This window comes from Euprymna scolopes, chromosome 1 (genome assembly GCF_053919585.1).
Source record: "Euprymna scolopes isolate OS-2025 chromosome 1, ASM5391958v1, whole genome shotgun sequence".
NCBI classification, from domain to species: Eukaryota; Metazoa; Mollusca; class Cephalopoda; order Sepiida; family Sepiolidae; genus Euprymna; species Euprymna scolopes.
Genome location: NC_136482.1, coordinates 97864499 through 97881222, shown reverse-complemented (window position 1 = coordinate 97881222; position 16724 = coordinate 97864499). Strand labels below are relative to the sequence as shown.

Genomic DNA, 16724 nt, shown 5'->3' with positions numbered 1-16724 from the left:
ACTGACACCTTTTATTTTATTATTTTTTGTTTTGTTAGGGGTTGGGAAATGTTTACTTATGCTCACGCCTAGCAGTAGCAGTGTCAGAAATTTCGTGAAAACTTGAATAATTCCACCCGCCATCTTTCGAAGCTTATAACTCCTCGAAAAATGTAATTCAAGCCCTAATTTCTTTTTTTCAATTAAAGGAGCAAGGACCAAGGTTTCATTAAAAAAAAAAACAACACAAAAACAAACAACGTGGGTTTTTTTAAAAAAAAGGTTTTAAACTTCGGACTTTACAGGTAAATTTCTAAAAAACACTACTTTTTTTTGTTTTTAAATTTGAATATATTATTTATTGATCTTTTATCTTCAATTTTTGATATATAAAACTTTGGTACATAAATTAATTATTTACTTTTTAATAGACATTTGAAAATGGGGGGCGTGAATTTTAAAAAAAAGCGTTTGTCTAAATTATATTCGGTTTATTGGAAAGAGCATAACATTTCACATTGACCCTGAAAATATCGTAAAAATAGAATCAATAGAAAAATTTTGATAGCTGTTTAAAGTTTAAAAATTGAAAAATGCTGAACTCGTAACAGTCAATTAATTTCATTACTATCTTTTAAAAAATATTTCTATTACTTTTTATACAACTTTAATAGTTTATTTTGGAAGTATAATCCATAAAGAAAATAAACAACCCACCTTTAAAAGAGAAATCACGAGTTTTTTTTTATATTTTATTTGCAGTTTCGTGTTAGGGGTGTCAAAAATTCCTACAAAAATTCTGATACACCTAGAGGTCCAGGTCCACTCCACGGCGGGCTGCAGAAATTTCGTGAAAATAGTGAATAATTCCACCCCATCTTTCCAAGCTTATAACTCCTCGAAAAATGTAATTCAAGCCCTAATTTTTTTTTCAATTAAAGGAGCAAGGACCAAGGTTTTATTAAAAAAAAAAACAAAAAAAAAAAACAATGTGTTTTTTTTAAAAAAAAAAAGGTTTTAAACTTCGGACTTTACAGGTAAATTTCTAAAAAAGCGATTTTTTTTTTGTTTTAAATTTGAATATATTACTTATTGACCTTTTCTCTTCAATTTGTGATATATAAAACTATTCAAGATAAATTAATTATTTACTTTTTAATAGACATTTCAAAATGAGAGGCGTGAATTATTCGACCCCCTGTCTTTTCAAGCTTATAACTCCTCGAAAAATGTAATTCAAGCCCTAATTATTTTTTCAATTAAAGGAGCAAGGACCAAGGTTTCATTAAAAAAAAAAAAAAGACAAAAAAAAAAACAATGTGTTCTTATAAAATAAGGTTTTAAACTTCGGACTTTACAGGTAAATTTCTAAAAAAGCGATTTTTTTTTTGTTTTAAATTTGAATATATTATTTATTGACCCTTTCTCTTCAATTTGTGCGACATAAATTAATTATTTACTTTTTAATAGACATTTCAAAATGGGTGACACTTGGGGGGGGGCGTGAATTTAAAAAAAAACGTTTGTCTAAAATATTATATTCGGTTTATTGGAAAGAACATAAAATTTCACATTGACCCTGAAAATATCGTAAAAATAGAATCAATAGAAAAATTTTGATAGATTTTTAAAGTTTAAAAATTGAAAGATATTGAGTTCGGAAAATTCATTACTGTTTTTAAAAAAAAAAATATTTCTATTACTTTTAAAACAACTGTAATAGTTTATTTTGGAAGTATAATCCATAAAGAAAATAAATAATCCACTTTTAACAGAGAAATTACGAGATTTTATATTGTATTCGCAGTTTCGTGTTAGGGGTGTCAAAAATTCCTACAAAAATTCTGATACTGCTAGGGTGCGATGCTAAGTCATCGGTGGATATCGACCAATCCCCTACAAAATGAAACAACGTTTTCCTTTCTTTTTTTTTTTTTTTTTTTAAACCTGACATAAGGCCAAAGTCAATAACTAGAAAATAAAAACCGTTTTGTTTATTTTGACTAATATAAAAAATTAACTCTATTACGTTGACCTCTAAAATGTTTGGTTTTTATTTGATTGAAGGAAATCACTGGAAAAGTCAAAACAAGTCTTTTCAATTAAAGAATCAATTAGCCCGTTCAATCTTTTCTCAAGCACACAAAGAACTACATTATATAACAATTTATTTCTGTTTACTTGAGTCAAGTACTGTAGTAAATTACTTTCTTCAGAACGCTACAACAATGTTTTTTTAACGTCAACAAAATTGTAATAGCCTACAATGGATTAAAAACTAAGGTTGTAACAGTAAACTAAGAAATATTTCTAATAGATGTACAATTTTCTGTAAAATATTTAAAAGTTGATAGTTTTATTTATAAATAAAATTTAAAAACACAAAACATCAAAACAAACGGTCGTCTCCACTTACCACGTGCAAAGACGAACTTCGATGATGCTGCTGATAAACTAGACGGTGCACGCGGAAAAATGTTCCTATCAAAACAAACTTTCCTTCATTTTCATAAATTATTAAATATAAAATATATATTTTAATGTTTTTTTTTGTCTTTGTTTTTCCCACATGTAAACTAATTTCTTGAACTTATGTAGTCATAAAAATATGTTGTTTTTTTTTTTCTTCTACAGTATAGTGCCCCCTCGCAATTAGTTACACACTTTGGCTGGGTGTAAAATTTGTTATCCTTAGGATTCCTCATATACAAAAAAAAAAAAAAAAATCCCATGGAGGACCCGCCTTCAAGAGTACGCTACTTCACGACGATTTAATAGCAAAACAACCGTGCCTATAAAAGTTGTTAACTTTAAACTCTAATGTAGAATTTGGAATACTCGAAACACTATTTTTCACATTAGTTTTTATATTAACAACGTTTCGGCTGATGTAACGTTTGACTTTCTTGGGGTGCAGATTTGAGAATTTGAACGGAATTTTTGAACGGGCCTTTTAATGTCGGAGGTTACATCGACCGAAACGTTGTGAAAATAACCACAATAAGAATTCACTAACCCAAGTCAATCATCGGTTATATAGTCAAGAAGCGTGTTTGTTCTTTTAGACTTCCGATTTCTGCTCCGCAGATGGGACGACTGTGACAAGCATGAGATGGTCAGTGGTCACCCCTGATTTCCATGTTCAGGGCTTCCTTATCCTCAAAGTCGGCAGCAGAAACCGGAAGTAAAGAAGAGCCGACAATCTTGACTATAACCTATCGATCCTAATCTGAAAAGTTTTGAAACAACACAGTAAAAAAAACAAAACAAACATTAGTAAGGAACATTCTTAGGAATATATAAACAATCCGGTCGGAATCTATTTTCATGCGATACTTAATTTAGCTCCGAACCGCTAAAAAGTCTTGTCTCTACTCTTTTGCGTTCACGCGTACTCGTACGCCCGCGCCCGCCTACTCCTGTACCAAACATGGCTACATCAGGGATTGAGGTGAGACGGTTTAATCCCAGTGTTGCCACTGTATGGGTGGCCGAGCTTTTGGCAGCTTCTAACAGATCTGCGGATGAGTTAGAAAACAAAAAAACTCATGAAAGGTATAAAACTTGTTTAGCGATTGTTTTTTCTTTTCTTTTAATATCAACACAACAACGTGTTATTGATCGCGTGTGGTGACGCTTGATCGTTTCAAACAATTTAACATTTTCGTTAGTTTTTTTAACAGGAAAATATAATCAATTCTGATGAAAGCAAAGCAGGTAATTTCTAAGTTTAAATATCGCTTTAAAGTATTTTACTTATTCGACTGAAATATTAACCCCCCCCCCAAAAAAAAACGATCTGTTCATTATTAATGGGATGGAGAAACTAAACGAAAATTAAATTGTATTAACAACGAACTTTTGATTTTTAACTTTCGTTAATAATAAAACGGTTATTAAGTTCTTCGTTTCAATTCTTGCCAAAATCGTAACTTTATCCCTAAAAAAAAAAAAAAAAAAAAAAAAAAAAAAAAAAAAAAAAAAAAAGACTTACGCGTCAAAATCTAGCGATTATAGAATTGTGTGTGTGTGAGAGAGAAACGAATTTGAGTGAAACAGTAAACAGACGATTTGAAAGTTTTCTTTTACGTTGGTCCCACAAGATTCGATTCTTTGACATGACAATTAATTTTATTTATTTTATTTTATTTTATTATAACGAAATAACTAATGGAACCATTAAAGTTATTTTGCCTTGCGAAGTTTAATTGAAACCAGAAACTACCCTCTTTTCGTCAGTTTTAAGGTTTCAAAATTACTTTATGATTCAAAATGTCACAAGTCGTTCTACCATATGGCTGATGACGTGAGTTTGTTATCGTAACCCTTTGAAAATCCTTTTTAACAGATGAATAATATTTTTTTTTTTTTTTTTTAATTCTGGCGAAATTAATTGTTAACAACAATCCTTAAAAGTTTAACAGATTCAAACAATTAATCGACGGCTGTTTAGGAGGTTGCCCTTACTTCTAAATTCCACAACTTACACTTTTTTTTTTTTTTTTTCCACGTTACAAACTTGAGTATTATTTTACTTTAAGGCCCGTCTCACGTTCGTACATAACAAAATATTTTTTTTGTAGACTTTGGTGTGTTAAAAACCAATCTGCAAGCCGTTTCCGTCGCAAAAAAAAAAAAAAAAAAAAAAAAAGTTTCCATGATATAAAGAAATTTTTCGAAAAGTGGGTGATCACTTTTTCATGTAAATTTAACTTAAAATGAGCACACACTTTCTGGCCACCTGAGAGAGGGGTCAGTTTTTGTATGTTTATTGGCTATAAAGTTTTTTGTTTAATTTCTTTTGCATGGTATTAACCCCTGAACTTCGGACTCTTTTCCATTTCACAGCCTAGCCTTCGTTTCCGCTATGCGCGAGCCTAAACAAAAGCTGTTAAATGTGCACTCACGTACCAAACTGCCTTGTCACAATGTAGTATTGGCGAAAAATTAAAATTCGATGAAAAACAAGTAGTTTTCCAAATATTAAACCATGTAGTTCTATATGTTATCACGGGTGGCCATTCTGTACGCATATGTGGTCGCATGTGAAAAGCAACAAGTGTTCTTGTGCACGGACTGCACGGCATGGGCATGTCTATGTTTACCGACATTTCATCTCCCGACTATTAATCACGGAATTACAACCACTAGACATTTAATGACATGGCTTTTTCATTACCTTATCTTATCACTCGACACCGAGACAATCAACTCCCAGGGGAAAAAAATAAAATTTATTTATGTAATAATGTTATGTGATTATGTTTTTATTACGTTAAATTTTTAGCACCTTTGACAATTTTGGGATTATTTTTACGAGAGATTAAAACCTATAGGGTAAAACTGCCCCCCCCCCGCCAATCATGCAAGGGTTAGAAGAGAGGGTATCGGTTGTTCGCTTAAAGTAAATATCAGCTACTTTTTTAAAAACTATTTAACAAATAAACATAACATTTATTTTAATTAATTTATTTTTCATTTAAAAATGTAAACAAACTTCTGCAAATAGTTTTTTTTAATAAACAACTATGAAGATGAGGACAATAGTTCGCAAAAATGTATTTACAGATTATGAAGAATCATTTTAAAGGATTCCAAAAAATAGACAAATATAATGTGGTGAAAAAATAATATCCTTCAAGTGCTTTCGGAATTCCCCAAGTAATGAAAAAAAACGTGATTAATAGTCGTGTGATGAAATGTTGGGTGATGAAAAGACCGTACATCTGTCCGAGTTTCAAAAATCACCATTTCCATTTTCTTTTGTTTTTCTTTGTTCACCCCCCCCCCCGAAGACGAAATTAATTCAAATAGAATCAACAAACACCCAAGCTACTTTTGATTGCAAAAATTTTGTTCTGGAATTAATTAGTCGTTTTTTTGTCTTCTGGGAGCGACACCTAACATCACTGCCTAAATGAATACAGCCTGCCTCAGCCGAGTCAGATCAGATCGCCCTGGAAGCAGGAGAAGACTTTCGCAGTGCGACTGACGCTACCAGTCATGTCAACTGAATCCACCAGCTAGGAGATTTCCAGCAGCAGCAGCAGCCACCTCAGTAGCAGTTCAAACAGCCCTTCTCAGGGCTAACCAACCAACCCTTATCAGGACTAATAAGTTTTTCTACCATTAATGCGATTCACTACTGCTTGCCTCCTGAAACCCACCAGCAGCGAACTTCACTTCACTCCAGTGACTCCTGCTCACTCCTGCAACTTCCAGTCTCCAGTGGCTTCCAGCGCCTCCTGCAGCTTTCTGGCAATTTCGCCTGCACCTGGCTCCCTACCAACTGTCTGTTCCTTAACACTGACCCTACATTCTCAGTGTCGACCGCTTGTCCGTTCCTTAACACTGACCCTGCGTTCTCAGTGTTGATCTTTCCTCCATTCCTAGACGCTGACCCCACGTTCTCAGTGTTTACTGCTCGCCCGTACCTAAACACTGACCCCACGCTCTCAGTGTCCACCGACCATTCCAGATTGCCCTGATGTTCAGCTGATCGTTCCAGACTCAGTGAGCAACCTTAAACCACGCTACGTCTAGAGTACCTGTTCCAGACCTTCAGTCCTTAGTCTCCTGTGACTTGCAACCTTCCAGACGGCTAGCATTCAGATCATACGATCACAAACCCTATTTCATGTTTCCTTTACAAATAAAAGAGGAAACATCCTCTTTAACCAAACAACCTATGTCTATCATTCTTCTTTGCCTTTTTGCCATTTACTTTTGCCTGTGTCTTTCTGATCAAATGATCTTGTCAACTGTTGAATTGTGTATTTAAAAAGCACTTCGGCACTACACGGATGGCACCATTTTTTTGATGCATTTCACTAAACTGTCGCCAGGTGGCGCTTCTCAGCCAAAAAACTATAATATATAATACATGTAACTTGTTGACCCTTCAGCAGGTGCCACAAAAAAATTTAAACTATATTGTGTTACAGTGACAATTTTAAATGTTTCGCAGGGAAAAAAAACAACAAAAAATAAAAATAAAATGTTGCTTTAATTCGAAAAATGTTTTATTTAAATTATTAAATTGTTCGAAAAAAATTCAATTTTACTTTAATTCAAAAACTGTTTTTTTTTGTGGGGGAGAATCTAATATTGCTTTAATTCAAAAATTATTTTATTAAAATTATATTTTCTTACGCAAACTTTCCAATAAATGTTTTTACAGTTATATTTTGATACATTTTTTATACAATAAATGTTTTGGTTTTCAAATATGTTTGTGTTCGAAAAAAATAAAAATCTTTATTTGCCGTATTATTTGTTAAAAATTCTCCAACACCAAAGTAGTGGATAAATCAGAATTGGGTCTAGTGTTAAGGTTGTGAAATATTCCTAAATCGCGACACCCAGCTCTGTCAAAAGTCAAAAAACACAAGATTGTGTGTCATAAACGTAACAAAATAAGGTTCTCTAGAACTAACCATCATCAGAACTTCTCAAAGAGTCCCAAAAGTAAGTCACAGCTAAAACACAAATAGTTTGGTGTGTAGGTAATGTGCCGAGCATGCGCAGAAGCACACGAGTCGGACCTACTTGCGGTGAAAAGCGAACCAGACGTTTTGATTACAAATCAAGTCCACTAATGAACTACACCCATCTTACCCCAATGTGATGATTTGGTTTCGCCCAGCGGCTATGATTGTTCGGTCCTGCTTGGGAACGTGTGTGTCGATTCAAAAGTATCTGCTTGTGGTATGGCGTGTCAATTTGGCGGTGGTGTTCGAAATTGCGTGGACGAATTTGTTAAGGACCGTGTCGTCACTTGTGAAAACAAATATTGGACCCCCAAAAGGACTAATTCCCCTCATGGCTGTTGTGCAGGAGAACAAACAGAAAGTGCGACCCATTATGGATTATCGGGAGCTTAATAAGTATGTGAATGTTCATACGTGCAACACGGATGTTTGCTTACAAAAATTGAGGGAATGGCAACAACAGAAACCAAAAATTGCAGTGTTGGATCTATGCCAAGCTTATTTGCAAGTACATGTTGACAAATCTCTGTGTCCGTTCCATACAGTAGAGATCAGGGGACAGCGATATTGTCTTACCCACCTCGGATTTGGGCTTAACATTGCCCCTTTAATAATGCGGGCCATTGTCAATACCGTTCTCAGTCAGGATAAGACTATAAACGTGGCTACGTCTCCATATATTGACAACATTTTTGTAAATGAAAGTATGTGTTCTGCGACCCGTGTCAAGGAACATTTGGAGAAGTTTGGTCTTGAAAACAAGACCTCAGAACAGCTGAAATTGGATTCACATGTATTGGGATTACATGTCCAGGAGGAGCACGGAAAATTGTTATGGCGACATGGAAGTGACCTTCCAGCAGTGCCCGATAAACTTACTCGCCGAATTGTATTTTCAGTGTACGGGAAACTGACTGGTCATTTCCTGGTTTGTGGCTGGTTACGCATCACCACAGCATTTGTAAAACGAAGAGCAAATATGATGACGATTGGATGGGATGAGAAAGTGTGAGACCCTATTCTAGCATGGATGATCAAAGACATTTATTTGAGAGCAGCTCAGGACGATCCAGTAAAAGGTGACTGGTGTGTCTGTGGAGAAGATGTTACAGTGTGGGTGGATGCTAGTTCCATTGCTACATGCGTGGTTGTGGAAAGCAATGGTTCCATGGCAGAGGATGCAAGCTGGCTCCGAGCAGTGCATGGAGACAAACACATGAATTAGCTGAGCTTGATGCTGTGCTGTGAGGCGTCAACCTTGCATTACAGTGGATAGCATTAAGCGTATGCTGTATTTTCGTGGACATCAGCAATATGACATACCTAATGTGCTTTAACAAGTCATATCTTTTTTATTTTGGGGTTAAATTTTAAAAGAATTGCATTGATGGAAAGAGAATAGAATAATCATTCCAATGATGTTAATTTATTTTGCTTTTATGCGTTCAATGTTTTTATGCTCTAAGTTAAAAATGAAAAACTGTAAAAAAAATGACGACAGCAAAAAGGGAAACTGTTTTTTCAATGCTTACGTTTCATACGTTACGTTTTGATACACATGTGCGGGCTCAAATTTGTTTGAATATGGCTGAAATTTTACAGTCTATATAAGCGTAGAAGTCTATTTCTACTGGACTTTGATTTATATTTTTACTAGCAGGGGTACCCGGCGTTGTCCGGGTGTTTGTAGGTGTGTGTGTGGTGTTAAATAAAAAAAGAACTGGGGAGAGGGGGGTTGGATCGAACCCGAAGCCCGAGGCGAAGTTTGAAAATAAAATCGGCCAGCCAGAATGAGTTAGTGAAAGATGTTTGAATTTATTTAAGAACCAAATTGACAGGTGTTCAGCCGGAAGTCGTCAAGCGTTACGACGACGACAATGTAGGTTTGTTTGTTATAAGCGAAGTAAAAAAGAAAACAACGTTAACGCTTAAGCGGAAAAAAAAACACAAAAAAAACTAACGTAAAGCAAACGAACGATGAAAGCAGAAAAACGAACACATGAAAAATGGCTTCAATAAGCCTGTTTCGATATTAAAATTAAAAAAATCGGTGGGTACCCGGGTGTTTTTGGGTGTCGCTAATAATAAGCGAAGTAAAAAAAAAAAGCAGAAAAACGAAACACTGGTTCAATATTTAAATTAAAAAAATCGAGAAAAAAAAAACCATCTCACACCACGATTCGAACCCAAAACGTTTAGATAATGAACCAAGGCCTTAAGCAACTGAGCTAACGTGACGTACATGAAATTTGTTTGGTTTTTCAACTATATAAAGTAAATCAAGTCACGACGTCATCTGACGCATGCGTAGAATCGGTCATTGTCACGAGAGGACCGTTTTTGTTGAGCCCCCTCCCCTTGTCGAAAATTGTCGATTTCGGGGTGAAAAAGTTAACGTTTTTGGCCAATTTTTCGAGCAAAGGATGGAGCTTCGATGTGATACTGAGTTTGTGAATTTTTGTCACGTCTGTCGAAAGTTTTTAGCAGACATCCAAACATACACACAAACATACATATATACATTTTCGCTTTTATATATAAAGATGACCACAGGAAGCAAAGTTATGACCAAGCAAAGTTGACGAAGAATATTTCAAAATTGATAAGATAAATCGGTATATATCATCCATTTTCATATAGATAATAGTTTCAGAATTATTTTCATGTATGATATGTAAATATTTGATAATTATTAATTGTGCGGAAATTTCTTTAAAATGTTATCTTCTATAGAAATTACAAAATATAGAATTTAACAGGAAAACGGTTTGCTATGCGCTAATGCGCTGACCAGCGCTAAGCTGACTAAAGTCAGTACATTAACGAGTTTCGTTTGTATTCTCTTAAAAATAGAAAACTGTTTTTTTTTTCCGCTTTCAAAACAAAAGTGGAAAAAAAGTTTCATTTTTTATTCTTAGTTTGTCAATTTAAAAAAAATTATTTTCAAGTTTTTCAAATTTTATTTCCAGCCAGAACTATTTTGGTTTTAACGCTTTTAGTACATTGTTAAAAAACAACAAAATGTACAAAGTACATGCATTTCTATTATCATGGTAATAATAACTTGTACTTAAGGTAGAATTGATTTTTTTTAGTGGTCAAAAAAATATATTTATAACAAATAATAGGTACTTGTGTACTTATGCTACCATGATGAAATAATAACCTTATTATTTAGAACCCCATTCTTAACATGGGGAGGGAAGGGTGTTTTGTTAACTATTCTGTACTTTCACCTAACAATTAAATAAGAAAAAGATATCGTGAAAATTGAATTTAATTTGTAAATACTATTTGAAAAAATAGCTTGGTAACGTAAGTGCATAAGCCCCCAAATAAACATTACCAAAGGCAAGATAAGTTACTCTTCTACGTAGTTGGATAAGTTTTTAGTGTATTTATTTAATGTAAAATTTTTGTTTATTTCGACAATTAGTGTTGAACGTTACACGAGCACAAGAAAAATAGCCACGTGGTATCTCATGTCTTTGAAATCTCCGCAATGACTTAAAAATATACAAAATACTTTTAGAAACCCAACCAATAAATGTCCTCGTGACATTTATTGGGTGGGTTTCGAATAGTATTTTGTATAATTTTTTTATTTTTAACTCATTGTCAAGACCATTTTTTTGAATCTGTAAAACAAAACCGTTTTTTTTTTTTTTTTTTAACTGAGGATAGGCGGTTCGATAAAGAATTTCATTGTGATGCATTTTGTAAATTTTTACCTTGTTTCCCCACCTTAACATTTTTCTTTAAAACGACTACCTTCTAAGGTTTTTGGGTATACTGAAAACAAATATCGCATTTAAATTTGCCGCAAATAAGTAGCTTTCCAGATATTAAATGATATCATTTCTTATGTTATTGCTGGTGGCCATCTGGGTACACGCGTTTGCGCATAGTTTCTTGGGGTTGCGTTTTCACACTCCAAGATGGCCACCAATGATAATATAAGAAATGACATTGCTTAATATCTGGCAAACTACTTATTTGCAGAAAATTTAAATGCGATATTCGTTTTCAGCATACCCTAAAACCTATAAAAGTAATCATTTTAAAGCTGTTCTACTTAATCACTTAATCATATATTCAAACACTACTGTGTTTGAATGATAAAACAATTTTTGAATTAAAGCAACATAGGATTTTTCCCCAGAAACATTTTTTGAATTAAAGTAAAATTGGATTTTTTTTCCAAACAACTTAATAATTTGAATGAAACATTTTTCAAATTAAACCAATATTGAATTTTTTTTCTGTGACATATTTTGAATTAAAGTAAAATTATCACTGTAACAAAATAGTTTTAATTTTTTTTTTTTTTGTGGCATCTGTTGAAGGGTCAACAAAGAGAACAGTTTAGTGGCAACCTGGCAACAGTTTAGTGAAACGCCCCCCCCCCCCCGCAACCTGGCAACAGTTTAGTGAAACGCCCCCCGCCCAAATGGTGCCATCCAATTAATGCAGAAGTGCCAAAAAAAAAAAAAATAGATGGATAAGGTGTGCTCAACGTTGGTTTATCAAGAAGAGTAGGCAAATTGCATAATTAAATTTGCCAGAATTCATTTTGGTTTCTTCGTAAACAAGTCGGAGCAAGCAAGTTTACTAGCCAGATAAATTTTTTGCAAAAAGATAATAAATTAGTAATTAAGAAATGATATATTTTTAAAGATTATGATATGCTGAATGTATTTAGAGTTAAAATCAATTTAGTATTACTTATGTAATAGGAAAAATATGTTAGTATTATCAGCTTATTTCCTAGATGGCCACATAGATAAACAGTAGTCACTAAAAAGTCAATAAACAGACATGTAGGCCCTTGAATCTGATTACTTCCTTAAGTTTTAGATCAATTGTTTTTATATTTAAAAGTCCTCAGATTTATTAGGAAATAATGTACAAGGGTTGTTCCAAAAATCATTAAACATTTTGTACATTCAACTTGGTTTATTTAAAATTTTTAATTTTTAATCAGTTTATATGCATGTCACGTTAGTACAGTGGTGACGTCACCACCTTTGAATGCTACAGTTTTTGGTTTTGATTCTAGCTGATGGCACCTAAATACTTTTTTTTTGTGACTTTTGAAATCATGACTATAATAATATATCCAAAATCTGGACAAATTAAAATACCATATTTAAGTGTATTTATATATATATATATATATATATATATATATATATATATATATATATACATACAAATGTTCATCTAACACTTTTTTTTTTTTTTTTTTTTTTTTTTTACAAAGTATACAGCAAATGTTTGGAAAAATTAACGCCAGTCCCCAAAATCCTAAATTAAGTTTTGAAGAAGTATTATGCAACAAAATAGCAAAACAAAAGAAGAAAAATACACAAAAAGAAAAAGGTAAGTTGCAAAAATTCATTTCATTTACACCATTATTGCTATTACTTCCAAATTATAGCACATATAATAGCGGGATCATGTTTCAGCATTGCATGGGGAAAATTGAGAAAACCAAGAAACTTCTGCTCTCACTTATTTGATTGGAGAAAGGGGGGAATACTCTCTGACTCGTTTATTTGGTCTCAGTGTGTCTTATATGATATAGAAATGACTATTCAATTAATGAGATGTCCTTTTGCAAAGAGATATGCAAATTAGTTAACCTTCTGATGTTGATTGCATACACATGATTAGTTTATTAGGAACTGTTGTTTTTCTCTTATAATTCAGCATTTTAATCTTGGGAAATTGCATAGTTTATGATTATAAAGATTATCTGTATCGTAAAACATTTTACTAGGTGTGGGTGAAGGTGACTGAGTGGTTAATGATACCGACTGAAAACCGGAGTGTACCAAGTTCGAATCCAGTTCATACAAACCAACACTTTACCTTGTGTCTAACATTTTAAAGAGGAGATAACTAACATGAAGATTATTGCATCTAAATTTGCGAAAGCTATTTTTCTGCCATTTCTTAACTTTGCTTGTATTTGATTTGTGAATTTTTTTTTTTATATACGACATTTACATGGAAATGTTCTACTTTATATTACAAGTGTTTCTTTATTAATTAATGGCAGCTGTGAAATAATTTTTATCGAATTTTATAGTTTGTAAAATTACAGTGATGATTTTAAAGTTGAATCATTTAAATTAATAAACAATGTTGTGCCTATTTCTCACAGGAATGGTAAAGTCAAAATGCCTTATTTTAAGTTAAATGATCTTTACACAAATAAACACACCATTTTTTTTTTTTTTTTTTTGTGTGTACTGCTTATGTATATGTAATATCAGTTGTAAGATTAATGTGCATATCATTTTTTAAAACACACCATCACATGCTATGTTCTTGGCTAGTAAAATATTCATCCTGTATTCACTTCAACACTAGACAAATTGAAAACACACAAAATAGGTATTCTACTGTATCTTTATTTGAAATTCTGATGAGGGAGTAAATCTTGGAAAATTAAATTGAAAAAAAAAAAAATACACTAATAAAGCAATTGCATTGTATGGCTTACTATTTTTAATAATTCAAATTAATTATTATTGTTTATTAATTCAATGATTGTTTTGATTACAGTGTCACAAATATGTCTGTTTAAGCATAGTGTTTTTGTGAACTTAAGTTTAGTATTTGCATTCAACTATCATTTTTCTCCCTTCTATGTTGACTGAGATGATTTTTAACAATTTGCGATCTGTTTTTAAGTTAAAAACAAATTGCTCCCATGCCATAACTCAGATTTATTTGTCTTTTGTTTCCTTTATTTACAATCATTTTTAAAATTTGTATCAGACTTATGAAAATGTTGATCTATCTTTATGAACAAATTCAACACTTTTTGTTTTTTGTTTACAAAGTTATATATGAAATGATTATTTTTACAATTTTTTTATTTTATGTAACAAACTTTACAAAATAGTAGAAAGCCATAGAAGGCAAACTAATTGTTTATGGCTTTAATATCTGCAAGGGGAAATGAAAAATATGCAATTTTGTAACATAGCACAGATGCGTGTATGTAATTGCATGTGAAATGACGTCACCTGTAAAGAAAAAAAAAAGACTATAAAGAAAGAGAATGGTCACATAAGAGACGACGTGGAGCTCGGAATGAGATAACATTCGAGATCTTGTGAGAGGTGTGGAGAACATTCTAGATCACGTGGGTGACATCACAGCTGTAACAATGAGGAAATAAATATTATTGCTACGAAGAAAAAGTGAGTTGGAGTTATTTCTTATTCTTTGTCTTAGTCTTTTTGTGACTAAAACTGCACAAGACGTGTGTTAGTTCCTGGACAACGTTACAATTTATTCATATATATATATAAAAAATATAGACAAATTTGAGATCAATATGTCCACACACTTGTGGCAGAATACCTTTGCAACTATTATATAAACTTTGATTCTGACTAGCCAATTTTCAGTTATTGTTGTACCACATTATTGGTACTATAACACCATACTTAGCTACAGTTTATTTCTTTAAATTATGTAGCCCCACCTGGAAAACTAGTAACATGGGAACATTTTTCACTTATGATCAAATTAGTAAGGGAAGTAATGTGTTTTTTTTTTCTTCTGTATAAGCGCAAATAAATAAAAATTAAAAACTAAAATAACTTCACTACATTCCAGGCAACATTCAGTAGGTATGTTATGTTTCCATTGCTTTTTCAATGACTTCATTCTTTTCCTTTTTTTTGTCGTAATTTGCATCATGGTTTTGTTACTTCTTTGAATCCTCTCATCAGTTTATTGTCATCTCATTCCTTCGCATTCTGTATGGTTTCTGGTTAGGAACTGTTGTTCATATAACTTATGAGTTATAGTGAGAAGAATAAAGAGGATACTTGGTTTCAAAATGGAGGTTTATGAAGAGAAAAATATTAAATAATCACAAGTATCATTTACACTTATCATGTAGGAGAAAGACTTAATCTCACTACTGATGCAATTCTCTATCTATATAAAAGCCAAGTACGTCCAAGGATGGAGTACTGCTGCCACATCTGCGCAGGAGCTGCTAAAAACAGCCTATCCTGCCTTGACAGAGTACAAAATAGACTTTGTGGTTTAGTGGGGGATGCCCTTCTCTTCCCTGCAACCTCTCTCCCACAGAAGAGACGTTGTGAGCCTGACTTTGTTTTATCGCTATTTCCATGGCAGGTGCTCGTCTGAGCTCCAATCCCACGTCCCCCCTCGCCAATCTTTCACCCGTCTGGCTGAAACTACTGTCAACAATTTTCCCCACTCTTTATCTGTGCCTAAACCCAAACGTAGATTCCATGAGCAAAGCTTCTTTCTTAGAACTGCACGCCAGTGGAACTCTCTGCCGCTTGCCTATTTCCCACCTGACTACAACTTGGACATCTTCCAGTCCAACATAAACAAACTCCTGACAAACCGCCCCCTTAAGTAAGACACTCTATCAAAACCCCCAATACTAATGATTACTACAATACTATCTCATTGATTACTGTACACGCAATAACCCTTATCCCCGAGTGGCCTTCGGGCCTTGATAAGTGGTGACCTCCATGTAAAAAAAAAAAAAAAAAAAAAAAAAAAAAAAAGCTATTCCATCATTATTTTTGCAACTGTCTGCATCAACATCCAAAAAGGGTTTCATTTTCAATTGCTTACTCAAACCTTTATACCTGACCCTTCTGTATCCTTTCTCTCTCTCTTCGTTCCGGTCTCGCTAAGTATCACATTTCGTGTCATGCCTGTATATTTTGCTAACAACTTATGAATTTCCAATATGCATTTTCATTGCATCTGAACTTAATTAACATTGTATAATTTGTTTTCTCTTTGTTTGAGTTCTTTCCTTTTTAACTAAGTATTATAATTTTGTTTTGATCTAAAGTTGATTCTCACTGCGTAAGTCATCTTCTCTTGCTCTGATCTCTTCCCATTTTGTTCAGTGCCCACGGAAGGTCAACCATTTAATTAAATCTGTTTATTTCATCTGACAGCTTTTTGAACTTATTTGTCGCATTAATCCAAAAGTCATTACTTGTTTTGGGATTTCAAGAAAGACTCATTCTATCCTCGACTTCATCAATGGTTGGCTGTTCATGACTTCAACTTTTTAAATCTTCCTCTAGTGTCAGATCACTCTAGAAGTTTGGAATTTGGTTAGAATGGTGTATGCATAGGATGCAATACATGTTGATGCTCTTGAGCATGTTTTCTGTTTGGGAGAGATCAACCCATTCCAATAAACTAAATCTAGTACTGCGTAAACTC

General features: G+C 33.1%; 2 protein-coding genes across 8 annotated transcripts in view; one reads left to right on the top strand and one right to left on the bottom strand.

Annotated features, from left to right (window-relative positions):
* Window positions 1–16724, bottom strand: part of LOC145255900 (mitochondrial S-adenosylmethionine carrier protein-like) — a 238204-nt gene that overhangs the window by 38517 nt on the left and 182963 nt on the right. The window contains exon 1 of one of the 6 annotated variants that reach the window (XM_080114884.1): window positions 2996–3137. The exons of 4 other annotated variants lie outside the window; for them this stretch is intronic. The gene's annotated coding sequence lies outside the window, so the exon portion shown is untranslated. Of the gene's footprint in view, window positions 1–2395; window positions 2497–2995; window positions 3138–16724 lie in introns of those variants that run through there. One more of the 6 variants, XM_080114697.1, reaches the window with a different exon arrangement.
* LOC145256282 (uncharacterized) overlaps window positions 3388–16724 on the top strand; it is a 99954-nt gene continuing 86617 nt past the window's right edge. Inside the window, exons 1-2 of one of the 2 annotated variants that reach the window (XM_080115010.1) lie at window positions 3388–3534; window positions 12733–12851. In XM_080115010.1, the coding sequence (XP_079971136.1) occupies window positions 3410–3534; window positions 12733–12851 (244 nt within the window). In that variant the 5' untranslated portion in view covers window positions 3388–3409. Of the gene's footprint in view, window positions 3535–3583; window positions 3697–12732; window positions 12852–16724 lie in introns of those variants that run through there. The other variant, XM_080115099.1, reaches the window with a different exon arrangement.